This window comes from Dama dama, chromosome 12 (genome assembly GCF_033118175.1).
Source record: "Dama dama isolate Ldn47 chromosome 12, ASM3311817v1, whole genome shotgun sequence".
In the NCBI taxonomy this organism is placed as follows: Eukaryota; Metazoa; Chordata; class Mammalia; order Artiodactyla; family Cervidae; genus Dama; species Dama dama.
In genome coordinates this window covers 77,187,623-77,215,185 of record NC_083692.1, presented here as the reverse complement: position 1 = coordinate 77,215,185, position 27,563 = coordinate 77,187,623, and the positions used below count along the sequence as shown (strand labels likewise).

Here is a 27,563-nt window from a genome sequence, read left to right as displayed (position 1 = left end):
AAAAAAAAAAAAAAGAATCTGCCTGCAATGCAGCAGACCCAGGTTTGATCCCTGGGTCAGGAAGATCCCCTGGAGAAGTGAATGGCAACCACTCCAGTATTCTTGCCTGGAAAAATCCCATGGACAGAGGAGCCTGGCAGGCTACAGTCCATGGGGTCGCAGAGTCAGACATGACTGAGCAACTAACACTACTATAAAGAATTGTGGAGAGCATTGGTGTTCTTTACTTATAAGTAATCTCACTCAGGCCTCCTATTTTAGCACCCACCACAAACCTTCAACCCACACATACACAGGCACTCGCGAGAGCAACACCATCTTTCTCAACTATTCAAAGGTAACTGGTCCTTCTTTTTTAAACTCTTCCACAGCTCACATTGTGACACCTCTTGTACTGAACCTAGGTTTCTTCTTCGTCTAGTCTGTAACACAAGCTTTAATTCTGCCTTAAACTTCTCACCTTCTGACATTTTGTTGACATCACTATGTGCTGTGATCTCCTTATCTATTCTTTTTGTGTTTTCAGATTTATACCTTTCTGATTTCTTTACTATCTTAGTAATAAATGTGTATTATTAATCTACTATGTTTATACAAATTTCAGAGAAAACATTTTATTGCACAACATTTTGTATTGTTTAAAGTATACTTTGACATGGATTTTATGTATAGAACTTTAAAAATAAAATTTGCATTTAAACCAATTTAATAAAAAATTAGCTAGATTTAAACCAACAATGCATAGCTAATATATACTAGATTTAAACCAACAGTGCATAACAAAAATATATTAATGTTATGACTATAGCTCATCCACAAAGCCTACAAATACAGCCTTTGAAAAAAGTAGAAAATTTTTATGAAGGTGGAAGAATGAAGCCAAGAAAAATATTTTAGAAGCAGCAGGCATTTCAAGGGCAATAACATTTTTAGTCATTCTTATCATAATAGTCACTGCAGAACCAGAAAACATATATTGTTCACATCTGTGCTTAAAACTTTTTCCCAAGCAGCAAAAGTACTCCTAGTTTGCCAATAAACTGATGTTAATTAAATAGGATTGCACCAATATTTGCAAAGACCAGCAGTATATTTGCAGTGCAATACAGAGATTGATTGCTCTATTATTCTTTTCAATATACCATCTTCTCTTACTTCCTTATCTCTCACAGTTTCAAGATTATGACAAAATACTCAATATTTTGCACTAACCTATAAGGGAGAATCTGGAAAGAACCCATACACCATGTGTGTCACACACTACACTCGTGCACAGGACGGTGACTCTGCTGTGCACCTGACACTGACACAACGCTGTGTGTCAGCTCTACTTCAATCTAAAAATAAAGGTTTTTACAAAGTCATGGTTTTTGGGGCTGTAGCTCTCCTATTACTTCTCCTGCATGCTCTGTCAGGAAGACACTATGCAAATGACACCTTCTCTGGTGCACTCTGGCTCTCTAAAAGTATATTGTATACTAAAAGTATGATAAAACTCAGTAAAGCAAAACCCATCAAGTTGGCCTGGAACAACCTGCGGGGCATGGATTTTGATTGCAAGGATGAGCAAGGGACTATTGCATAGTTTATGTGGTTTAACCTTGAAATTACTTTGGTCTTTGATAAGGAACCATTGGTGTCGACAGTTTTTAGCTTCACTAATAAGAGGTTGGGTAAAGGGAACGTTTCCCAGTGATGCAGTGGTAAAGAATCCGCCTGCAATGCAGCAGACCCAGGTTCGATCCCTGGGTCAGGAAGATCCCCTGGAGGAGGGTATGGCAACCCACTCCAGTATTCTTGCCTGAAGAATTTCACAGACAGAGGAGCCTGGCGGGCTACAGTCCATGGGGTCCCAAAGAGTCAGACATGACTGAAGTGACTCAGCGCTCACACAGGGGAGTGTTTACTTCTTGTTCTTATGCTCTAGACGTTGGTATGATGTTTGTATCAACCAGAGACTGAGCGACAAACCACCATAAACTCTGCTGGGACCAGAGGGGATCAGAGACACTCAGCATCCAGGCCCCGCTGCTGCTCAGAATTTATGCTCAGCTCCCCCTGCAGTTTCCATCACTGTGTCCCTCAGAGCTCAGTAGTACACAGCTGAGTCTGACTCTTGGGCTGAAGCTTTCTCCAAGTGGAAGGAGGTGGTTTTTGCATTGTTTGTGGCTTCAAAACCTTTGTGGCTTCTCTTCTCGTTGGCCTTTGTGGCTTTCAGGAGGAGCTGTGGGCCTTCTCCAGGATATTGGACATACCAGAAAAGAAAGGGGTACCTAGAGGTTGAATAAGTGCAGTTTATAATCACAGAAGTCCCTTCTGAAAGAGTCACTTGGCCATCCATCTGGGTCACTGAGTTTCCATGGGTTTGTCCTGGGCAAATTATAAATAAAAATTTTGTCACCTGGGGCATATTTTTCTGGGATAAAATTATGGTTAAAGATTTTGCTGACATAATACAAGGAAAAATCTGTGTTTTAAGAGGCATTTTACTTACCAAGCATTAGGAGTATCACAGTCACTAAACCTGGAGAGGAGCTCATCTCTGGAGTGTCACCTGAATAAAGAGGTGACACCTGACACTTCTTTTTTTTTTTTTTTTGGATTTATTTATTTATTTATTTATTTTTTGCCTTCTTTTTTTTTTTAATTAGTTGGAGGCTAATTACTTCACAACATTTCAGTGGGTTTTCTCATACATTGATATGAATCAGCCATAGATTTACACGTATTCCCCATCCCGATCCCCCCTCCCACCTCCCTCTCCACCGGATTCCTCTGGGTCTTCCCAGTGCACCAGGCCTGAGCACTTGTCTCATGCATCCCACCTGGGCTGGTGATCTGTTTCACCATAGACAGTATACATGCTGTTCTTTTGAAATATCCCACCCTCACATTCTCCCACAGAGTTCAAAAGTCTGTTTTGTATTTCTGTGTCTCTTTTTCTGTTTTGCATGTAGGGTTATCATTACCATCTTTCTAAATTCCATATATATGTGTTAGTATGCTGTAATGTTCTTTATCTTTCTGGCTTCCTTCACTCTGTATAATGGGCTCCAGTTTCATCCATCTCATTAGGACTGGTTCAAATGAATTCTTTTTAACGGCTGAGTAATATTCCATGGTGTATATGTACCAAAGCTTCCTTATCCATTCATCTGCTGATGGGCATCTAGGTTGCTTCCATGTCCTGCCTATTATAAACAGTGCTGCAATGAACATTGGGGTGCACGTGTCTCTTTCAGATCTGGTTTCCTCAGTGTGTATGCCCAGAAGTGGGATTGCTGGGTCATATGACAGTTCTATTTCCAGTTTTTTAAGAAATCTCCACACTGTTCTCCATAGCGGCTGTACTAGTTTGCATTCCCACCAACAGTGTAAGAGGGTTCCCTTTTCTCCACATCCTCTCCAGCATTTATTGCTTGTAGACTTTTGGATAGCAGCCATCCTGACTGGCGTGTAATGGTACCTCATTGTGGTTTTGATTTGCATTTCTCTAATAATGAGTGATGTTGAGCATCTTTTCATGTGTTTGTTAGCCATCTGTATGTCTTCTTTGGAGAAATGTCTGTTTAGTTCTTTGGCCCATTTTTTGACTGGGTCATTTATTTTTCTGGAATTGAGCTTCAGGAGTTGCTTGTATATTTTTGAGATTAATCCTTTGTCTGTTTCTTCATTTGCTATTATTTTCTCCCAATCTGAGGGCTGTCTTTTCACCTTACTTATAGTTTCCTTTGTAGTGCAAAAGCTTTTAAGTTTCATTAGGTCCCATTTGTTTAGTTTTGCTTTTATTGACACTTCTTTTAAGAGGAAGAAAGGTTGAAATCACAGTGAAGTGACAAGTCGAACCCTGCATTTCACACAGGAAGTGTGTTGGTGTCAGGAAGCTGCACCCCCTTGTGGACAGAGAGAGGAATGGGATGCTTGTGACCTAGTCTCCCGAATATGTTCTCATACCCAGCTTTATTTTTGAGATATATACCAGTCTTCAGATGGCACTTGGAAATCTGACCAAGTTGCTCTAACCTCTTAGGTCTATTTTGTTGTTAGGTCTCTACCTGACAGAAGTCCTTTAACAGAACATCCTTAGGGTATGTCTGTAACTGAAAAGATACCAATTTCCTTGAGCATGTTAAAACAGTCCTTTACATCCTCATGTATTCAGTGTGAGCTAGCCATAATTCATCAAATATCAGAAAAGCATTTGGTATTGAACTTAGAAGAAGTAATAAAAAATCAAGTCATTACTGAGTGATTCTTTTTTTCAACACTGTACCCTAATATGTAGAGCAGTAAACTGAGATTATTACATCACAAAATATCTGTCCAATTAAACAAAAATAATGACTAGACAATCTTTGAGGAATCACTACTTTTTGAAATGCACTGGTTCCTCGATTGGTTGGTTTAGCCCCTAAGTCTTGTCCAACTCTTGCAACCCCATGGACTGTAGCCTGCAAGGCTCCTCTGCCCATGGGACTCTCCAGGCAAGAATACTGGAGTGGTTTGCCATTTCCTTCTCCAGGGGATCTTTCTGACCCAGGAATCAAACCCAGATCTCCTGCTTTACAGGCAGATTCTTTACTAACTGAGCTGTGAGGGACCAGTTCTAAATTATATCAATTGTAAGGAATTCTATCTTTTAGTAAAAGCTTTTAAGGAGGAAAAGTCACATATCTTACTAATAGTCATATATTCCTGAATATAAAAATCATTTGAAAATGAAAATATGAATTCTAGTCAGAAAGAAACACCATAATTGAATTTATGAAATTCTACTTGATGTTCTGATATGAATATCTTATTCTCTCAGAGTTTCAAGCTGGCTGAGTATTAGTCATTTAGTCATGTCTGATTCTTTGTGACCCCATTGACTGTAGCCCGCCAGGCTCCTCTGTCCATGGAATTCTCCAGGCGAGAATACCAGAGTGGGTTGCCATTCCCTTCTGCAGGGGATCTTCCCAACTTAGGGACCCTGTGTCTCCCACATTGTAGGCAGATCCTTTACTGTCTGAGCAACAAATACTAATCTTACTAAATCCTACCAACAATACCCTCAGTAGATATCTAATCTCAAATACACTTTTTATTACTTAAGGTAATAAGTAATAAGCAAAATGTTATACCAACATTTTGATGCCAAACTTTAACCAAATAATTTTCCTCCTCCATGTCTGGAACCCCGAAGATGTGAATTTCTGTCAAAAGCCTGGAGCTTGAGTTAGGACTGTTTTCTCCCACCTTTTCAAATCATTAAAGACTTATAAATTGATATTTATACAACAGCTGATGATAAAATCAATATGTGCATGATTTAAAATTACTGATTCTGGATGCACCACAAATTTCATGAATCATATTTTCCAGAATTGAGACTTGTGAATTTGTAATTTTGAAAGCTCCCTTAGAGATTTTGTTGAAAACAGTCCAACAAAGTTTCATTTGTGATCAATGTCTAGACAAAGATAGTTGCCAAGGTTCAGGGACAAAGCTCTGGGCTCAGAATGGAAAAATGTTTCCATGACTCTACTGTGCTAAATTGCTTCAGTTGTGTCAGACTCTTTGTGACCCTATAAACTGTAGCCCACCAGGCTCCTCTCTCTATGGGATCCTCCAGGCAAGAATACTGGAGTGCATTGCCATATCCTCCTCGAGAGAATCTTCCTGACCCAGGGATTGAACCCACATCTCTTATGTCTTCTGCACTGGCAGGTTGGTTCTTTACCACTAGTGCCACCTGGGAAGCCCATGACTCTACAAGTTGTGTTAAATGATCCTTCTCTGTGAAGTACCAGCAGCAACAAGAAGTCTTCTTTAGCTCACTTTTTTTTTTAAGCTGGCTTTTTATGAATGTTTATTTTATTTAAAAAAATTAAAAGAAACCAAAAATCCTGAGGGCTCTCAGGATAAAGTTCTGGAGAAAGAAAGAGTCAGTAAAGCCCCTGGAATCATTGGTCCCTAGACACATAGATGGGAGCTTAGCTCAGGTTCTTTCAGAGAGTTGACTCTCCAGTTTCAGATCAGGGAGTTCCATGAGTCCAAAGTCAACGTGTGACTGGTTTCCCAGATTCTGATTAAGTAGGAAAAGCAGACTCAGATACTGACTGACCTCACACATTTCTTCCTTTCTCCTTCACCTTCCAAATCGCATTGTCAGAACCCTCCTTAAAATTATGCTAGAAAGGAATTCAGGAAAAGCAGCTAAAAACTTTTATTCTGATATAAAGGGGGAAAACAATACAGGTTTGATGACATTGAGTTGAAAAAATAAGTATAGAATGCACAGATGCAGAAAGTTGTTATCCATGCTTTAAAAAAAAAAAAAAGAAAAAAAAAAAAAAACAAACCATATTTTAAGGCCAGTAAGAATGTATGAGAGGGTAACAGACAGGAAGGCCATGGGTCTCCAAATGGAGAAAATAGGCTGCAAGTGCCAGATATTTTTCTCTCTCTTAAGCGGCAGGAGGAAACAAACCAGTGATATTTTTTTCTTCTCTATACAAATTTAAAAGGAGGTTTCTCTTAAAATGCTGTGTTGCCATGACACCTGGTTTCACCTGAAGCTAACTACTTTCAAACCTTGAGGTAACCAATACATTTCTTTTTTATGGAAATGTTTGTCTTAAGATATGTTAATTTACTCCAGACTCTAAAATGGCCTAACCTACTTTCTCAGATATTGTTCCCCTAATCTATGTAAACAAAACTATTTGTTGGTAATCTGCCCTTCTACAAGATTCAAGTCAATCGTTTTATGGCCAGGGATGAATTATCTGGTGCCATTCTAAATTCTAAGACATTCCTTTCTTTTCACTAACAGATTGTGAGTGACTATATAACTTACAGCTAAAGACTGGGGGGGGGGGGTGTACTCTTTCCGCCCCCTTCTGATGCCTATGTCAGAAGTTTTCTCTATCTCCTTTATACTTTAATAAAACTTTATTACACAAAAGCTCTGAGCAATCCAGCCTCATCTCTGGCCTCGGATTGAATTCGTCTCCTCTGGAGGCCAAGAATCCCGGCATCTTATCGTTCAGCAACAACCTTTCATCTTGGGGACTCGTCCGGTATCCTTCAGTACAAGGTAAGGGTGCTTGGAGCTCTAGTTCTTTGTTCTCCTAGCAAACACGTTTTCCGCTGTACTTTACTAACTCTATGGTGTGCTTGTGTGAATGAATGAAACGCCCTACGAGAAGCAAGTGAGGAGCCCTGCTCTGCGGTTCCGCGGCGACCTCATAAGGCTTATGGCAGAAACCTGTCGGGGGTTTATACAGACCTGCCAGTGCCAAGAGGCAACCAATGTCTCCTTCGGGAACCGATCAGAAATGGGCAAGGCGTGTGGACTGAACTCTCCTTTCTCAGTCAAACTTTTCGGTCTCTTTGACCATTTCATAACTCTTTGGGAATTAGAAGTACTAACCTAATCTATCGGATCATAAGCTTTCAAGGGACTAATCTATGTTGCTACTGTGTACTAGGTGGCCTAGGTCTCAAACTTGGATTGTTAGTCAGGAAGTGCCTAGCCTCGCTAGGCATCGAAAGTTCAGAAGCTTATGGAGCTCTAACTCCAAGAGCATCTTTGAGGTTAAAGGTTACTTGGATTGGAACAGCAATTTTTTTTTTTCCTTTGGTAACACTTGCTCTTAGTGGACCAGAAGAGGCTCTTATACTGGTGTGGTGACGTTTGGCAGGAACATCTCAGTTTAAAGTTCTTGCAGGTCTTATTGTGGTCAGGAATACACTCAGGGTCGTGCATAGGCACTCAGGTGACGAAAGTTTCCCCCCAGAGGTCCTAGCTTGGGAGGCATTCCGGAAGGTTACTCTGATTGCACCCCAGGTGGCATTAGAGGCAAGCGAGGTGAAGAGCTGGACGTCAGTCAGGGATGCCATCAGGTCTACCCCTGGTGCATCCCCACCCCGTCTCGGTGGTAGAACCGGGAGGGACGAGTGTGACACCTGCGTCGGTAAGGGACTAAGTCCGACCAGGAAGGAAAAGCTTTTGGTGTAAAGTCTGTCTAGACCCTCATCTAGAACTAGGAGGGACGTCTCCAGTAGAAAAAATGGTGCTGGTCACTTTTTTTCTCTCTTACAGATGGGAGCTAACAATTCAAACCTCACTCCTTTGAACTGTATCCTAAAAAAAAACTGGGATAGATTTGATCCCCAGGGCTTAAAGAAGACACACTTGGTCTTCCTATGTGATACCCACTGGGAGTCAGGTGGTCCCAGCTACAGAACCAGACTGAGACTATAACACTGCTAAAGGAAGATGGGATCAGAGTTGAAAGGTCGGGTATGTTGAGACATGCCCCAGAAAAGTGCCACAAGGCAAATTCCGGAGGCTGGCTAAACTTCTGGAGACCGACCCCCTGCAGCCTGGTCCAATCATGTACCAACACGGAGCCCTTAGACACTGACCACCGCTGTAGCCCGCATTTTCTTCCTTATATGAAAAGACCTGGCTTGGACGCCGGCCCTGGCTATAAAACCCCTCCCCACCCCCTCATACCTCGCAGACTCCCTTTGTCTCCTCGCTCACCCGCCCCCAGGAGTTCTGCCCGAGAGTGAACGCTCAATAAAGGCCTTCACCAACGGTCCTTAGAGGCGGCTTTTTCTTCCCGCGGCGTTTTCTAACAAGAGTCATTTTGTCAGATGTATTCTTGAAGGACTCAGGCAGGCGCTTTCTAAGCCTTTAAACTATGGCAAACTGGCAGACATAGAACAGGAGGAGAAGGAAGCTCCTGGTAAATTCCTAGATAGACTGAGAGAAACCCTTTGCAGATTCACTGAGATTGATCCTGAAAGTGAAGAGGGAAAAGTGATCTTAAAGGATAGATTTCTCACTCAGTCAGCTACAGATATTCGCTGTAAGTTATCAAAATGGGCGTATGGACCAAGTCAGTCTTTAGATAATCTGTTACAACTGGCTCAGACAGTCTATTATGGTAGGGAATATGAGGAAAAGAAAGGCAGAGAAAGACAAAGGAAAAGGAGGAAGCCCTCACAATGGCTATGAAAACCATTCTTAAACAGCCTGAGAAAAATGCCCAGAGGGACCCAGGTGAAAAGGGATGGGCTTGCTATTGCTATGGAAAGGAGGGGCATCTCAAGCGGGATTGCCCTCAGGCATCTAAGCCGCCCCCGGCTCCACGTCCAGTCTGCAAGGGACCACATTGGAGGAGATACTCCCCCCTCCCCCCAGGCGTAGGTCTCAGGGGTCTGACTCTCAAGACAATCGGGACCTAAGGTACCCGGGGGTCCCCACACAAGCTCCCATCCTAATTACACCTGAGGAACCCCGGGTATTGATAACAGTGGGAGGCCAATCAGTCAATTTCCTTTTAGATACTGGGGCAACTTACTCCATGCTTACTGAAGCCCCTGGCCCACTTTCTTCCTGATCCGCCTCCATAATGGGACTTTCTGGATGAGCCAAAAGGTATTATTTCAGTAATTCTCTATCTTGCAACTGGGATTCTGTGCTATTTTCCCACGAGTTTCTGATCGTGCCAGAACCACCTCACCCCTTTTGGGGAGGGATATACTGAGCAAGGTCCATGCCTCTGTTTTCATGAATAAGGAGCCCTCTCATTCTCTCCCTTTAGTTGAACAAAATGTAAATCCTAGAGTATGGACTGATGGAAAATCTGTGGGTCGAGCACAAAATGCTATTCCTGTAGTTGTCAAGCTCAAAGACCCGCACTTATTTCCACATAAGAAGCAGTATCCTCTGAAACCCAAGGTTAAGGAAGGGTTAAAACCCATCGTTGAGAATTTAAAGGAGCAGGGCCTATTAATTCCCTGTAACAGTCCATGCAACACTCCTATTTTGGGTATAAAGAAATCAAATGGTAAATGGAGACTAGTTCAAGATTTACAAATAATAAATGAGGCTGTGGTTCCTTTATACCCCATGGTGCCTAATCCTTATACTCTATTGTCTGAAATTCCTGAAGGAGCCAAATATTTCTCAGTAATTGATTTGAAAAATGCCTTCTATTCAGTGCCTTTGGTGGAGGAAAGTCAATTTCTATTTGCCTTTGAAGACCAAAGGCAGCTTCTCAGTTAACCTGGACAGTTTTGCCCCAGGGATTTCATGACAGCCCTCAATTATTTGGACAAAGTTTGTCACGGGATCTACAAAACTTTAATAGCACTGAAGCGGTAGTGTTACAATATGTAGATGATATTTTGCTCTGTGCTGAGACAGAGGAAGCTTGTTCACGAGCCTCAGAAGATTTCTTAAACTTTCTGGCAGGCTGCGGTTACAAGGCATCAAGAGAGAAGGCTCAGCTTTGTCAACAATCTGTTAGATATCTGGGCCTGATCATATCAGAAGGGACTAGGGCCATAGGCCCTGAAGAATTAAACCTATACTAAATCATCCCCTATCTATGACTTTAAGACAATTGACAGGATTTTGGGGAATCACAGGCTACTGTCGTATTTGGATTCCGGGCTATGGGGAACTTGGCCGGCCTTTATATAAACTTATAGCTGAAACGCAGCAGGCCCAAACCGACAAACTGATTTGGTCTCCAGATACTCAAAAGACTTTTGAGGTTCTTCAGACTGCTCTCCTGCAAGCTCCCGCTTTGAGTTTGCCCACAGGGTCAGAATTCAACTTGTTTGTCACTGAAAGAAAAGGCATGGCCTTGGGAGTTTTGACACAACCCCGAGGGCCTCACCAGCAACCCATTGCTTATCTAAGCAGAGAATTAGATGTAATTGCACGTGGGTGGCCCCACTGCCTAAGAGTAATTGGGGCCACGGCTTTATTAACACCTGAAGCTTTAAAAATAATTAATGGACGAAACCTTACTGTACTGACTTCTCATGATGTGAGTGGAATCTTAAATTCTAAGGTTACTATTTGGATGACAGACAGTAGACTTCTAAAATATCAGTCATTGTTGTCAGAAGGACCAGTAAATAAGCTTAAAGTTTGTGGAAATTTAAATCCTGCCACTTTCCTTCCTGAGAAGGAAAATGAAACACCTGATCACGAGTGTTCCCAATTCCTAACTTTAAACTATGCAGCTCGGGAGGATCTAATGGATACCCCATTAGACAATCCTGACATGGACATATTTACAGATGGCAGTTCTTTTGTTTGGGATGGAAAGTGTAAAGCAGGTTATGCCATGGTGACTGCTGAACTGGTTTTAGAAGCAAAATCTCTCCCCCAGGGAACCAGTGCCCAGTTAACGGAGCTTGTGGCTCTGACCCGAGCTCTAGAGTTAAGCAAAGGGCAGCGAGTAAATATCTACACTGATTCTAAGTATGCTTATTTGACTTTACATGCTCATGATGCAATATGGAGAGAAAGACAGTTTAAAACAGAAACAGGAGAACCTATTAAGCATTTCAGAGAGATCCAGAGACTTTTTAACTGCTATCTATTGTCTTAAAGAAGTAGCGGTTATGTATTGCAAAGGGCACAGCAGGGATGGGGGTAAAGTAGCCTCCAGTAACCTGTTAGCTGACTCTCAAGCCAAAAAAGCGGCATTTTACAAAACCCCCTCCCTACAGACGCCTTTGATCTGGACAGGTCCTGTGGAACAGGAAAAACCACAATATGCTGAGGAAGAATTAGAAAGATATGAGAAAAGAGAAGCAAAGATTACTAATAAAGGATGGTTACAGTCCGAGGATGGACGATTAATAATTCCTGAAAATTCTCAGTGGAAAATTCTTAAGGGTTTGCATCAGAGTTTTCATTTGGGTGTATAAAGTACTTACCAGATGGCTTCTCGTTTGTTTGAAGGTAAAAATGTACTGAAAACTTTAAAGAACATTATCAGTGTGAGGTTTGTCAGAAAAATAACCCAAACACTGAAAAGCTAGCAAAATCTAGATTACGACGAAGTGGAAAGTATCCTGGAGAGGACTGGGAAATTGATTTTACTCATATGCCAAAAGCTAATGGATATTCTTGCTTACAAGTTTGAGTGGATACTTTTACTGGATGGATTGAGGCTTTCCCCTGTCATAGTGAACAAGCTAAGGTGGTTATAAAGATTTTCCATGAAATCATCCCCAGATTTGGGCTGCCACAGAGCCTTCAGAGTGACAGTGGCTCCACCTTTAAAGCTGCTGTAACTCAGGGGGTATCTAAAGCTCTAGGAATAGAATATCACTTACACTGTTCGTGGAGACCCCAATCCTCAGGAAATGTTGAAAAAGCTAATGACATAATCAAAAGACATCTGCACAAATTAACTCAAGAAACGCAGGACAACTGGATTAAAGTCCTACCCATAGCTTTAACGAGGGCTCGAACTGCCCCAAAAAAGGAGGGACTGTCCCCCTTTGAATGTATTTATGGAAGGCCTTTCTTATGCACATGGTTATAGATCCTGAAGCCTTGGAGTTAACTAATTATGTAACTCAGCTCTCAGCTTTTCAACAGGCATTAACAGAACTCCGGGAGACGACTCCTGACCCAGCTTCTGAATCCAACAAGCCTCTATTTGAGCCTGCTCAAGCTTCTGCTTGTCTTTTGTCTCCTCATATTTAAAAGATATTCAATGTTTATAGAGAGAGGTTGGTACAGGTAAACCACTCAAGAGTTATCTGTTTTCTGAATGAGTAGATGAGTTGTTATTCATGAACTTAGTGAAAGAAGTTATACTGAACAACTCTTGAAATTATTCTAAAAGCAATCTTCCAATACTATGGAAGTCAAGTTAAACAAAAGACTCCAACAGGATAAACAGAGGGTTATATTCATGGACAAAATTCAATAACAGATAACAAACATCCCAAGTCTAGGATGGAGGAAAATTAAACTGATATGGGTATAAATATTATTCCCATATAAATATTTAACAAATATTCATAAATATTCTTTGGTAGTCTGTTCTGTGGCGGATCACACACACACACAAGTCAACACCCACTACTACTGAAAATATAGGAACAACTAAAAATGAATTCATTTAAACTATGTAGGAATATATTATTTTATTATATTACCAAAAGACAGAAAAAAAACAGTTTTTGCTTTTTGGCTTCTTTAACTTTATTTTTTAGAAGATTTGATGTCACACTTCAAAGTGGCATTTTAAATAATACTGAAAACTGAAAAAATGAAAACCAAAATATGAAGAATTTAAAAATAAGATTTTTAGCCTATTGTCTCTTTTCAGAATTTTTAATTTTAGAAGATTATATCTTGACCATATGAGATGATGTTATCCTTCTTTGCGTGATGAAAACCAAAATAATGTACTTAATTTAATTTTAAAAAATCAAGAGAACTTGATGAAAGGCTAATGTCTCTGCATGATGAATACTCCCAACAATCCAAAAATAAAAGAGTAATTCCCAAATCTAATAAAGGGTATCAGTGAAAATATCAAAGTCAATATTATTCCCTACAGGATCACAAACAAGACATGTACTTCTATTCATTACTTCTATTCACTGTCCTAATGGAGGGCCTGTGATCAAAACAGGAAAGGAAATAAGATATATTAAGTTTTAAAAGGAGAAGCAAAAAATAAAAAAAAATAAAAGGAGAAGCAAAACTATTTTAATTTACAGATTTACAAGTTTATACATGTACAAAATACAAAGTACCTCTAAACAAGCTGTTTAAGAACTAGAACCTATTAGTGCATTGATACAGTCACCAAACACAAAAATCAATTTTATTTCTAGATTCTAGCAAAAACATTAGAAAATGCAATTAAAATGTCATTTATCAAACGCTGGGGAACAAATGTAATATAAGGTATGCAAGATCTCTTCTTGATTCCTCTCCAAAAACTCTAGAATAATTTTGATTTGAGAGATAAAAATCACATAGCATTTTAAGGAGATGAGAATTGTCCTCACTTCTGAGGTCTGGGGTAACTAACATAAATCATGGCCTGGTACTCAGTGGTGACCAGTCCTTGCCACCTACAGACACTAATGTCAGGAAACACCATTTCCTAAGGCTGCTTGCCGGGCCTGCCGGCTAGATGAACAGGTCGAGGACGCAATCACCACAGCACCTGAGAAATAAAAAGACTAAGAAAGATGGGGTTGAGAGGGATGGAGTCAGCTTGTGACTGATTCTGACGACTTTATTGAGGGGTAACATACATATATATACTAACAGGATTCACCAAATTTTAGATCAAAGACTTGCATACATGCAGAACTGCAGACACTAGTTTTAGCTCAGGAGTTTTATCTTAACTCCAGCAGAGCATGGCACCAGGGTCTTACAATCAGGTAAAGACTACCTAGACATAAGCCATTCACAGGAGCCCGATAATCTTATCAGAGTCAGGAAAATGGGCAAATGGTGGCTGCAGCGATTTCCTTGAGGGAGGTGAGGAAGGCCAATTTGCACTTTAACAAATCAGGGGTGGCGGGACAGAGAGGGACCTTTTGATCTCTCTCAGGGCCGAGAAGGGGCCTGAGCAGTCAGGCCGGCTCCCCGCATCTCCCCCTTTTCTTTTGACTAATGGCCATTATATCTCCCTCGAAGGAAATGGCCGCATTTGCAAACGGGAAAACATCAGCAATCTTTTATTTATCATCTCAGATATGCATTGACAAATGCAAGGGCCAAAACACAGCAATAACAATATGCATATAATGATAAAAATTATAGATTTCCACCAACCACTATGAAACCAGGCAGATATCTGACTCCAAATGCTGGAGTCAGAAAAATCCATAGCGGCTACTTGTTGTTTCATATCTTCTAAAGCATCAGAAACATTTGAGGAATAATCAGGAATATATACACAACACTCCATTTTTATTAAGGCACATGTTCCCCCTTGAGAGGCTGTTAGAATATCCAGAGCCATACGATTTTGTAGAACGGCTTTTCTCATCTGTTTTTGTTCTTCATTAAGAGCCTCTAAAGCTCTTCTAGTATCTGTCAAAGCTTGTTTTGTAAAATTGTTCAAAGCCTCTACCCTGAGCATAATATCAGTGGCTCCTAAAGAGGGCACAAAAATTGAGGCTAAATAATCATACCAATGAAAAACAGAGCGTGACCACCGGGCTTTAACATAAGGTAAATTAACAGGTTGACTAATTTTTTGCTTATGAATTCTCCCAGGGGCAAACACAAACCCTAGGGTACATCTCCCCACCTATCCAACAGGGAGCCAGGGCCAAAGATTGTATCCACAAATCCATCGAGTGTTATTTGGGGCTACCCATCTTATACCAGGGCTATTTTCCCAATCTGTCCCTGGCCAAATAACAGACTTGTTGACAATAAACGTTACATCCATTACAGTCTTACATTTGTGGGTAGGCAATAGTCCCATATGTTTCATGTGATATCCTGGAAATTCTCGGCCTCCAAATGTTGGTACATGAGGCTTTTGCTCCCAGCAAATGTCAGCAGGGGTCAGTAGCTGTCCTTTTTCAGGGGTCATCCAGAAATATTCATCCCAAACTTGGTAGTAGTCACCCTCAAATCGATTAAAATCATTAGGAGAAGAAACAGATCTATTTTCGTAATATAAGTACGCATTAACACTCATGCATCTGCTGATTTGTCGGGAGAAGATTCTTCTGCTGTAAAGTCAGCCGACCTAATTGCTGATTCAGTAATCTCCTCCGTCTGGCGTACCAGCCTTTCCGGGAGGCAGCGCGGTGCTTCGGCATCCTGTGGAAAAACACATACATCACCCCTCCCCCAAATTAACACGGGATCTGGGCCATGCCAGTTATTATCCAGAGGGTCTTTCCACAAGACCATCGGCTTTCTGCTGGAAATCTGAGGGTCCCAAAATCTCTGCGCGGCTGAATGTCCTTCTTTATCTAAAATTTAAAAATTTAAAATATATAAAGCATGATTAAGGTAATTTCTGGGTAGAACGGGGTAGAGCTCCCCCCTCTGTATTTTTTGAAGCTGTAGTTTCAAAGTTTGATTAGCACGTTCCACAATGCCTTGACTCTGTGGATTATAAGGAATGCCTGTTTTTAGGGTGATAGAAAAAGAGGAACAAAAATTTTTGAAAGCAGAGGAAACATAGCCGGGGCCATTATCAGTTTTTATCATCTTTGGCGTGCCTAAAATGGAAAAAGCATAAAGACAATGCGAGATAGAATGTTTTGCGGCTTCACCAGTCTGTAAGGATGCCACAATATATCCTGAAAAGGTGTCAATAGATACATGAACGTACTTTAAACGACCAAAGGAAGGGACATGAGTGACATCCATTTGCCAAAGATGATTTGGTAGAAGCCCGCGAGGATTAACGCCAAGATGTGGAACTGGAAGAAACTTAGGGCAAACAGAACAAGATTTAACAATTTGTCGTGCAGTCTCTCGAGGAATTTGAAACTGTAAACGAAGAGTATTACTATTCTGGTGATGTAGCGCATGTGATTGCTGTGCTGCTTCCACCTGTGAAAGAAAAACTCTAGTGTGAGAATCAGCCATCTGATTTCCCATAGATAGACGTCCAGGAAGCCCAGTGTGGGCACGTAAATGTCCAAAGAAGCAGGGTAAGGTGCGCTGTTGCAGCAGAGACTGAATTGAACGTAACAAATTTTGAATGTTAGAATTCACAGTAGAAATAAAGGGAACAGTTTCTATATATTGCAAAGCATGAGCAATGTATTTGCTATCAGTAAACAAATTAAAAGACTGTGAGGAATATCGTGAACATACTTTATGGACGGCTGAAAGTTCTACTTCTTGAGCCAGGAGAAAGGGGTATCATTAACCACAAAGGCAGCAGTTCCGTTGGAGGATCCGTCAGTAAAGATCGTAAGAGCATCTTGAATAGGAACATTAGAAACATTTTTTGGAAAAATAAATGAATGCTGGCTGGCAAAATGCAAAAGTTTATCAGAAGATAAATGATTAATAATTTGACCTGTAAAGGAGGAAAAGGCCAAAGCCCACGAGTCATTAAACTGAAAAAGCCATTCCTGCTGTTCTTTGGTATAGGGCACATAAATGTAAGCAGGATCGGCTCCCAACATTTCTCTGGAAAGACGCCTTCCTTTGGCAACGAGGAGGCTAATGAAATCAAAAAAAGGAGTAAGAACTTTTGAAGGCGATACAGGTAAATGGATCCACTGTAAGGGAGCATTTTGATATAACACTGCCGTCGGGGTATGTTTAGAGGGAAACACATATAGTCCCCACGGTTGAGAAAAATCACAGTAGGTAGCAAAATGTTCAGAGAGGGCCTTTTCAATTAGGGCCAGAGCAGCTCGCCCCTCATCGTTTAATATTCTGGGAGAGGAAGGATCAGTTGTTGATTGAGGTCTCTAAATTGTCTTTCTTCCATTAGCATGTCAAAAGTAACCTGCAGCCCATTGCGGCGGTTACGGTCTTCAATGATGTTACAGACCTCCCCATATTCTGAGCGCCACAAGAGATAATCACCTCCTGAGAGACAGGCTCCGCAACTGCCTTCCAATCATTAGGAGGCAAGTATTGAGATGAAAGACTTTCAATTATGGCTAGCGTAAACGGCGCAGTAGGCCCATATTGGGCGCAAGCTTGTTTCAGTTGTTTAAAAGGCAGAGGCTCAGGATACCTCCCATGATTAGCATCTTGAAAGACAGGGAAAATCATAGAATATCCCTCAAGATTTTCACCCTGTTCTAGGGCTGTTTTCACAGCCATTTGTAGTGGTGAAAGGACTGGCCTTTTTAGGCTAGATGGAACATATACTGGCGCTGTTGGAATCAAAGGCGCTTCTGCGAGAGGAGGGGGAGGGAGCGGGACGGGCGGCGGCAGCGGGTCAGGATCTAAACCGGCTATAACGGATGGCGTTTTAGAATGCGACGGCTTAGTTGTATTTATGGGCGATAAGTCTAGTTGTTCCATTCTCTGAGATATGGATGTTAGCATCTCTCTAAGTTCAGAAAAAGGGGAGCCTTGGTCTTTATTCTTTTGTTGAGTTACTATAAAGGCATCCCATCCTTCTTTGTCATGCTCAAAAGCCTGCTCTTTTAAATCGTCTTCCTCATCAGGAGAAAGTTCCGAATCTGAGTCTTGTTCCAGAGCAGTAGTCTCATTATCATTTTTTCTGGAACCTGAAACAATTGGGGAGTCATATATGTGCTCCGCTACCCGTTGGGGGGCACCTGAACACTTGGGTGTTATAAGTTTCAAGGCTGTTTCAAATTTCCTACTCTCGTGTTCTGGGTTTAAGCAATCTCTTATTAGAGTCCATAGAGAATAAGCATCAAGAGGAACTTTGTCTGGTCCACAGAGGGTATAAACTGTTTGAATTTCTTCTCCCACCTTTACCCAAGTTTCAAGGCTAATAGTTCCTTCCTCTGGGAACCAAGGACAAGCTTCCTCCACAAAGACAAGAAATCTTTCTAATTTCTGTTTAGACACAGAAATTCCTCTAGCTTTTAGCATAGTTTTTAACATAGAAACAAAGAACTGCCTACTATTACTTTGCCCCATAATTTTTACTCTCAACGATATACCCTCTCCACCCACAGTTTTCCAACGATACCTGAATAGGTGAGGCTTTCTCCCGGGATCACTTTCAATATTTTTGGGTGGCTGTGCGGTGGGATCCGCCCACGTTCCTCGTTCAGGCGCCACTTGCCGGGCCTGCCGGCTAGATGAACAGGTCGAGGACGCAATCACCACAGCACCTGAGAAATAAAAAGACTAAGAAAGATGGGGTTGAGGGGGATGGAGTCAGCTTGTGACTGATTCCGACGACTTTATTGAGGGGTAACATACATATATATACTAACAGGATTCACCAAATTTTAGATCAAAGACTTGCATACATGCAGAACTGCAGACACTAGTTTTAGCTCAGGAGTTTTATCTTAACTCCAGCAGAGCATGGCACCAGGGTCTTACAATCAGGTAAAGACTACCTAGACATAAGCCATTCACAGGAGCCCGATAATCTTATCAGAGTCAGGAAAATGGGCAAATGGTGGCTGCAGCGATTTCCTTGAGGGAGGTGAGAAAGGCCAATTTGCACTTTAACAAATCAGGGGTGGCGGGACAGAGAGGGACCTTTTGATCTCTCTCAGGGCCGAGAAGGGGCCTGAGCAGTCAGGCCGGCTCCCCGCAGCTGCTCAATGAAATAGTGTTTTCAAAACCCCAAACAAGAGGTTGGTACCTTTTATTTGGCTGTTGAACTAAATCTGTTCTCATATTGACAGGTATCTAGCTCTGTTCTGGCTATTTCAGGGCATAATTAATTCCCTGTATTTGCATTTTCTTGACCCAATTAGTCCTAGCTCTGGATTTGATGCTGGGCATTTAGGTCAATTAAGGTAAAAAAAGCTATATGAAATAAAAGATAAAATTGTTATAAGTAGCCTTGCTTCCCAGGTGGCTCAGTGGTAAAGAGTCCACCTGCCAACCAGGTGGACTATTTCTATTTACACAGCATATGTTTGTACATGTAGAAAATACCCCTGCATTGGGAAGATCTCCTGGAGAGGGGAGGGGCAACCCACTCCAGTATTCCTGACCGGGAAATCCCGTGGACAGAGGAGCCTGGCGGGCTACAGTCCACGGGGTCGCGAAGAGTTGGACACGACAGAGACTAAACAGCAGCAACAATACAAGTCCTCTACAAAAATCTTAACACTAACGAAAGAAACTAGAGAGGACCTAAATTAATGAAAGAAATTAGAGAGGACATAAATAAAGAGGTTATGGATCTAAGGACTCCATGTGTTAAGATGTCAATTGTCCTAAATGAATTCATAAATTCAACACAATCCCAATCAAATTACCTTAATCTCTTGTGTTAGAAGCTGTTCTATAATTTACGTGAAAGTGCAAAGACCTAGAATAAGCCTTGAATAAGACACGGAAAACATGACTTGCATTTCCAGATTTCAAAACGTGTATGAAGCCCCAGTAATTAAGATAGAATGGTCTGTTGGTATGAAGATAAAATAGTCAATAAACAAAATCAAGTCCAAAAAGACATGCCATAATACATGTGCCATCAATTTATTTTCTCTAAAGGTGCCTATGCAGCTCCACTGGGGGGAGGTTGGTCTTTCTAGAATAATAGCTAGAATACTTGGCAATTTTTATTTTTTGGAAGTACCAATGTTTTGTAGCTTTCTGTGTATAATTTCTGTACTTATTTTCTTAGATTTATGCCTAAGGATTTAGGGCCTTTCTTGAGCCATTGTAAACAGTATTATATTTTTAATTTGGGCATCCACATGTTTACTGATAATACATAAAAATGCTTTTTATTTTGTGTGTTTACCTTATATATCCTGAGACTTTCTGAACCCACTTAAGAGTTGTAGGAGTTTTGGAGGGTATATTCTTTGGGATTTTCTACACAGATAGAAAATAGTGGTCATTTGACTGCCTTTCTGGCTTAAAAGATTGTTTATATATTTATTTTCTTTACTGCACTGATTACAACGTCCAGCACTGTGCTGAAAGAGAGAGATTAAAGTGGATATTCTCCCTTTGTTCCCTTCCTTAGGGAAAAATATAATATTTTACCAGTAAACATGCTAAGAGCTGTTGAGGAACTTCTCCATTATTCCTGTGTTTCTTAGAGTTTTCACCATGGCTGACTATTGGATTTTGGCAAATGTTTTTTCTACACATTGCTGTTGCTGAACTAGCTCAACTTATTGTTGACTCACAACTCCTCCACTTCCCGTTAAATGTCCTCCTCATCTTCTTTGTCTTGGGCCAAGTATGCATGTAGCAAGATGGCAAATGATACCCACTTCTCTTCAAAGTCACCCACTATTGTGAGACTGAAGGAGGCGAGGGACAGACAAGTCTTTGTGGGTTCCAGTTGTCCTTATAGTTCAAGTATGACTTTGTTTGTCCAAGTTTGTCCATGCTTTTGTCCCCATCAGACTTTGCTTTACAAATGTTAACCTCAGTTCAGTTTTGTTCAGTTCAGTTGCTCAGTTGTGTCTGACTCTTTTCGACCCCATGGACTGCAGTATGCCAGGCTTTCCTGTCCATCACCAACTCCCGGAGCTTACTCAAACTCATGTCCATTGAGTCAGTGATGCCATCCAACCATCTCATCCTCTTCCATCCCCTTCTCCTCCCATCTTCAATCTTTCCCAGCATCAGGGTCTTTTCCAATGAGTCACTTCTTTGCATCATGTGGCCAAAGTATTGGAATTTCAGCTTCAGCATCAGTCCTTCCAATGAATAGTCAGGACTGATTTCCTTTAAGATGGACTGGTTGAATCTCCTTGCAGTCCAAGGGATTCTCAAGAGTCTTCTCCAACACCACAGTTCAAAAGCATCAGTGTTACTCTAAGATGACTTAAAGTGAATTCAGGCTCAACAGCAGATATGAAGATAACAGCTTTGTACAGACTCATCCACCAGCTCTAGCCATTGCCTGAGTTTTAATCCCTAGAACTAATCTCTTATTCTACATTATCCATGGTCTGCTTTTCTGATTGTGCCCTGACACAAAGTCTAAGAGGGAGTGACTAAGGAAATGGTTTTGATGGTGATTCCACACAACTAGACCCAGGTTTTGATGAAGTAAAACTGCCAGTTTAAAGTATTATGGGGCAAGTTTTCAAATTTAGACAACTTTACACATGTTCTGTACAGTTGATTTAAAGTCAAAAATTCAAGAGAATATATTAATAGAAAGTTACTCTGGACACCTGTTTCCAAATAATGTAGAAGGTGCCTTTAACTAGAACTAAATCTTCTGATCCAGACCACAACTTAAATAACCACAGGACTATCATTTCTTGTCTGGGGTCTGTGGGTGTGCATTTCAGCTGGGGTTTTGCAGCAGCGGGGCTCTCTCTTACTAAGCTCCGGGGTTTTTGTACAGCTTTTCCTATTACTTCAAGCACTGTGAGTTCAGAAAGAGCACAGAAGTACTTTGCAGAGTCTTCCGGTTGTAAGGCTGAAATGGTGAGGCTGGTGGATTTGTCTGCTTTCTTAAAGTTTACAGAGTAGCGGTCTTTCCTTGCATTTGAGACTAATGAATCCTGATGAATAACGTAAGTCATTTGTCCACTGGGAGGTTGCTTGTACCAATAAAGGTAGTAAGTGGTCCAACTTGTTTCATACCGACAATTCAGGGTGACTGACTGCCCCACTTGGCTGGATACATCTGGCTGGTCTTGAGTAACTTTCTGGGCCACACCAGATCCTGTGGGAAAAAAAATCGGAAAACAAAGATGAAGCAGTGAATAAAGTAATCTAGGAGTTATTTAGGCTCCAAAGACAAAAAATTGAAATCATAAGATTCTTGCTTTTCTCCATCTTTCCTTTCTTCCCCAAGTCCCTGTGAAGCACCACGTGCCTGTGTGCAGTCCTTTCACCCTGAATACTTGCACCCACGTTTGGAAGCATCCCTACCAGAGAAGGTGAAGGCCAGGAACACCCAGAGCAGACTGGAGAGCGGCATGAGGCATGGATTTCCCTGAACAAATGTGCTGAGTTCTGCCTCAAGCTGAGAGTTCAGTGTCTTTGAGTGCTGGCAGCACATATACATACTACCCGGTACCTGTGTGACTCCCCCCAACAGGAAGTGGAGTTTGTCATGTCCATAGACCACGTGGTCTGTGCATGAGTGGGAAAAAGTCTGGCTCACCACAAACCTTTACTTTGTCTGCTTGTCTTTCCCTGGTCATTAAATTAGGCAAATCCTGAAAGAAGTTGTGAAAAAAGCAATCAGAATTAAAATTTGAGCTGAGGAGACCTGAATATTAGACAAGTTGACATACATTAATAATTATTTAGCAAAATAGTTTTGCCATCCTGTTTAAGATATAATTTACTATAGCCTATGAAACTTTCTGTAATCTACTAACAGGTCATTTATTTAGCCTATACTTTTCTCCATCCAGAATCTAATGCCTCTTTTAAAAACTTGCAGATCTTAGGCTTCTTGGTGAATGGAAATTTTATTCAAAATCATTAATGTATCTCTGTCTTTGTATTGAGTTTTGTGACTCTATTTAGGTTTTTCAATAAATAAAATTACTTCACCATGAAATGACAAAAATAATCAATCCATCTGACTTTCAGAGTCTATTCAGTTTTAAATTTTGAATGAAATTATATAGGAATAAAATATTCTTTTGAAATTTGAAATTGAGTCTTATTTATTAGACTTTGAGGAAGACCAGGATACTCTGTCTTGTCCCCTCCACAAGCAGGATTGCATTAATTAGACCATGTGTCCTGGAATTGTCCTGACATCACATTTTCTATGTCAGTGGTCCAAAGTGTTCAATCTCACTTGTTAGTTGCTCATTATTTTTCTCTTTGTAAAATAAATTCAAGATAAGTATGCCAGATCTTTCTGTGACATAATGCTGTAATGTTCTCCTACAACACTTGGTATTTACAGGTTTTAAACACATTTTTGTTTTTGTTCAGTCACTAAGTCGTGTCCAAACTTTGTGACCCCCATGGACTGCAGCACCCCAGGCTACACTGTGCTTCAGTATCTCCCAAAGTTGCTCTAATTCATGTCCATTGAGTCAATGATGCTATCCAATCACCTCATCCTCTGCTGCTACTTTCTACTTTTGCCTTCAATCTTTCCCAGCATCAGGGTTTTTCCCAAGAGTCAGCTCTTCATATCAGGTGGTCAAAGTATTGGAGCTTCAGCTTCAGCATCAGTCCTTCCAGTGAATATTCATGATTGATTTCTATTAGGACTGACTGGTTTGTCCTCCTTGCCGTCCGAGGGACTCTCAAGAGTTTTCTCCAGCATCACAATTGAAAAGCATCAATTCTTCAGCATTCAGCCTTATTTATGGTCCAACTCTCACACCACACATGACAATTGGAAAAACCATAGCTTTGATTATACAGACCCTTGTCAGCAAAGTGTGTCTGCTTTTTAATATGCCATCTTAAGCTTCCCAGGGAGCACAAGTGTTTAAGAACCTGCCTGCAAATGCAGGAGACATAAGAGATGTGGGTTCGATCCCTGGGTCAGGAAGATCGCCTGGAGGAGGGCATGGCAACACACTCCAATACTGTTGCCTGGGAAATCTCATGAACAGAGGAGCCTGGAGGGCTACGGTTCACAGGGATGCATAGCTGGACACGACTGAAGCGACTTAGCCCACCTGCAGGTCTGTCATATCTTTTCTTCCAAAGAGCAAACATCTTTCAATTTCATGGCTTCAGTCACCATCCATAGGAATTTTGGAGCCCACAAAAATTAAATCCGTCACTACTTCTACATTTTCCCCTTCTATTTGCCATAAAGTAATGGGACCAGATGCCATGATCTCAGATTTTTGAATGTTGAGTTTCAAGCCAGTTTTTTCACTCTCCTCTTTCACACTCATCAAGAGGCCCTTAAGTTCCTCTTCACTTTCTCCCATTAGAGTGGTATCATCTGCATATCTGAGGTTTTTTATATTTCTCCCAGCAATCTTGATTCCAACCTATGACTCATCCAGCCCAGCATTTCACATGTTATACTCTGCATATAAGTTAAATAAGAGGACTGGCAATATAGCCTTGATGTACTCCTTTCCCAGTTTGGAACCAGTAGGTTGTTCCATGTCCGGTTCTAACTGTTGCTTCTTGATCTGCATACAGATCAGGAGACAAGTATGGTGGGTTGGTGTTTCCATCTCCTTAAGAATTTTCCAGTTTGTTGTTATCCACACAAAGTTTTTAGTGTAGTCAATGAAGCAGAAGTAGATGTTGTTCTGGAATTCCTTTGCTTTCTCCATGATCCCATGAATGTTGGCAATTTGATCTCTAATACACATACTATATATATCTGTATATTATATTTATTACATTTTTTATCCACCTTTTTATGCATAGTTGTGAAATTAATCACACTTGTAAATTCTTATTACCACCACTAAAATTAATATACAGAACCATTCTATCACCCTAAAGAACTTTAGGTTGCTTTGCCAACCATCACCACCTCTGCAACCCTTGAAAACTGCTGATGTTCTGGTTTCCAATTATTTGTAACTAGGCAGAAGAGACCACAAAGGCCCACAACAGCCTGGGGAGCAGCTTGATATTCTAAAATATATATGCTAATATAATAATTACATATACATACCAGGAAATTGATATTGCTAAAATTTTTTTAAAATACAGATCATGATCTGGTACCTCAGTTTTATATGTAATCTTTGGTTTTGATGCATAGCTCTGTGAAATTTTATCACATGTATAGGCTCCTGTTATCACCATTAAAATCATGACATAGACTTTTTCCATCTCTCTAAAGAAAACCTCTTTGCACACCCTCCCGAGGCCTGCAATTCTTTACAATCCAGGTCACTACTGATCTCCTTTCATCTCTGTATTTTGTCCTGTTGAGAATGTTGTGTAAGTAGAATCACACTATGTATGCAATCAAAATAATCCAGGAAGTGTAACCATACACCATGTATCCTCTGAGATTGATTTTGTTTCATTCAGCATAATATCCTGAGATCCATCTAGACTACTGCATATATCAATAACCTTTTCCTTTTAATCACTACAGACTGTCCCCAACTTAATTAGGATAATTCAATTTAGGATTTTTGACTTTACAGTAGTGAAAAAGTGGTATGCATTCAGTAGAAACCATACTTGGAATACTGAAATTTTATCTTTTCCTGGGCTAGCAACATGCAGTATGATATTTCCTGGTGATTCTGGGCAGCAGCAGTGAGCTGAGCTCCTGGCCAGCCTCAAAATCACAAGTGTAAACAACCGACACATTTACAGCCATTTCATGCCTGTATAACCATTTTGATTTTCACTTTCAGTACAGTACTCAACACATTCATAAGATTTTCATCATTTTAGTATAAAATAGACTGTATGAGACAATTTTTTCCCCAACTGTAGGCTAATGTAAGTATTGGCCACATTTAAGGGAAGCTACCGCTTCCCTGATAGGTGAGTTGGTAAAGAATTTGCTGAAATGCAGGACACCCTGGTTTGATTCCTGGGTTGGGAATTTCCTCTGGAGAAGGGATAGGCTACCCATTCCAGTATTCTTGGGTTTCGCTTGTGGCTCAGCTGGTAAAGAATCCGCCTGCAATGCAGGAGATCTGTGTCTGATCCCTGGATTCGGAAGATGCCCTGGAGAAGGGAAAGGCTACCCACTCCAGTAGTCTGGCCTGGAGAATTCCATGGACAGTCCATGGGGTCTCAAGGAGTCGGACACGACTGAGCAACTTTCACTTTCAAGGGAAGCTAGGTTAAATATATTAGGTGGGTTTTCTTTTTTTTAAATTTTAATCTATTTTTATTGAAGTATAGTTTCTTTACAATGTCAGTTTCTGCAGTGCAGCAAAGAGAATCAGTTATACATGCATACATTTATCTCCACATTTTTTTAGATTTCCTTCCCATATTAAATGAACTTTTGACTTACTATTGTTTCAACTTAAAATGATTTATTGCAAAATAACCCTATTGAAGTTGAGAAAGATGCATAAATAGTATTTCATTGTGTGAATGCACTACAGGATATTTATCTGTTCATTCAGTGATGATCACTGGTTAACTTCCGGTACTAATGTACGTATTTTTCACTGAACATAAAATTTTCATTTCTCAAGCATAAATACCCAGGAGTGTGTTTGCTGGGTTGTTCAGTAAGTGAATATTTAAGTTTATGTGAAACTCGTGGATTGTTTTCTAGAATGACTGGGCCATTCACCCACCAGCAATGCATGAGTGATCCAATTTCTCTGCTTCCTTGCCAGAACTTGGTATTGTCAGTAATTTTAATTTTGGCCCTTATGATAGATGTGAAGTGGTTTCTCTTTGTAATTTTAATTTGGATTTCCCTAATATAATTTTAGGGGTGTATTCTTTGGATTTTCTACATAGATAATCATGTTACCAGCAAATAGTGGCAGTTTCACTTTTTCTTTCAACTCTATAAGATTGTTACATCTACTTTCTTTATTGCACTGACTCCAACATCTAGTACTGTATGGAAAGAGTGACGAGAAAGGACACTCTGGTTTTGTTCTCTTTCTTAGAGAAAATCATAGTCTTTTACTAGTAAGAATACCATTAGGTATTGAGGAGATTCCCCACTATTCTTGTGTTGCTCAGAGTTTCCACCATAACTGACTACTGAATTTTTGCAAATCCTTTTTTTCTGACTAGGTTAATATGATGATATGATTTTTCTTTTCTACCCTGTTCATATGGTGAATCCCATCCATTGATTTTCAATATTAAAGTGTCTTGCATCCTTGAAAGAAATTACATTTGTGCTCGGTATATTCTTCATTTTATATATTAATGAATTTTACTTGCTAAAATATTTTCAGAAATTTGTGTCTATCTTCTAGATAAAAGATATTTCCCTGTAGTTTTTGGTTCTTTATGGTCTTTGTCTGATTTGGGTATCAGGGTAATATTAGCCTCATAAAATGAGTGAAGAATTATTTTCTTTCTATTTTCTGAAACAAATTGTGTACAATTCAATGTTTGACAGAATTCTTCAGTGACACTGAGTCTGGGGTTTTTTTTTATTAAAACTTCAATTTCTTCATAGACATCATGATTTCAGCTATCTCTGGCCGCTGCTCTGAGGAGAGATGAGGAGGAGAGACCCCAGAGCCCACAGTGAGGTTTGGGGACAGACAGCAGGTGCTTCCAGAGCACT

General features: G+C 40.5%; 1 gene segment (V, D, J or C); it reads right to left on the bottom strand.

Moving 5' to 3' along the window:
• Positions 1-1,253: 1,253 nt before the first annotated feature.
• On the bottom strand, positions 1,254-22,439 carry LOC133066984 (T cell receptor delta variable 1-like). The segment is given in 3 exon segments: positions 1,254-1,337; positions 21,748-22,094; positions 22,304-22,439. Coding segments are annotated over 3 exon segments (567 nt in total).
• Between the last annotated feature and the right edge of the window lie 5,124 nt (positions 22,440-27,563).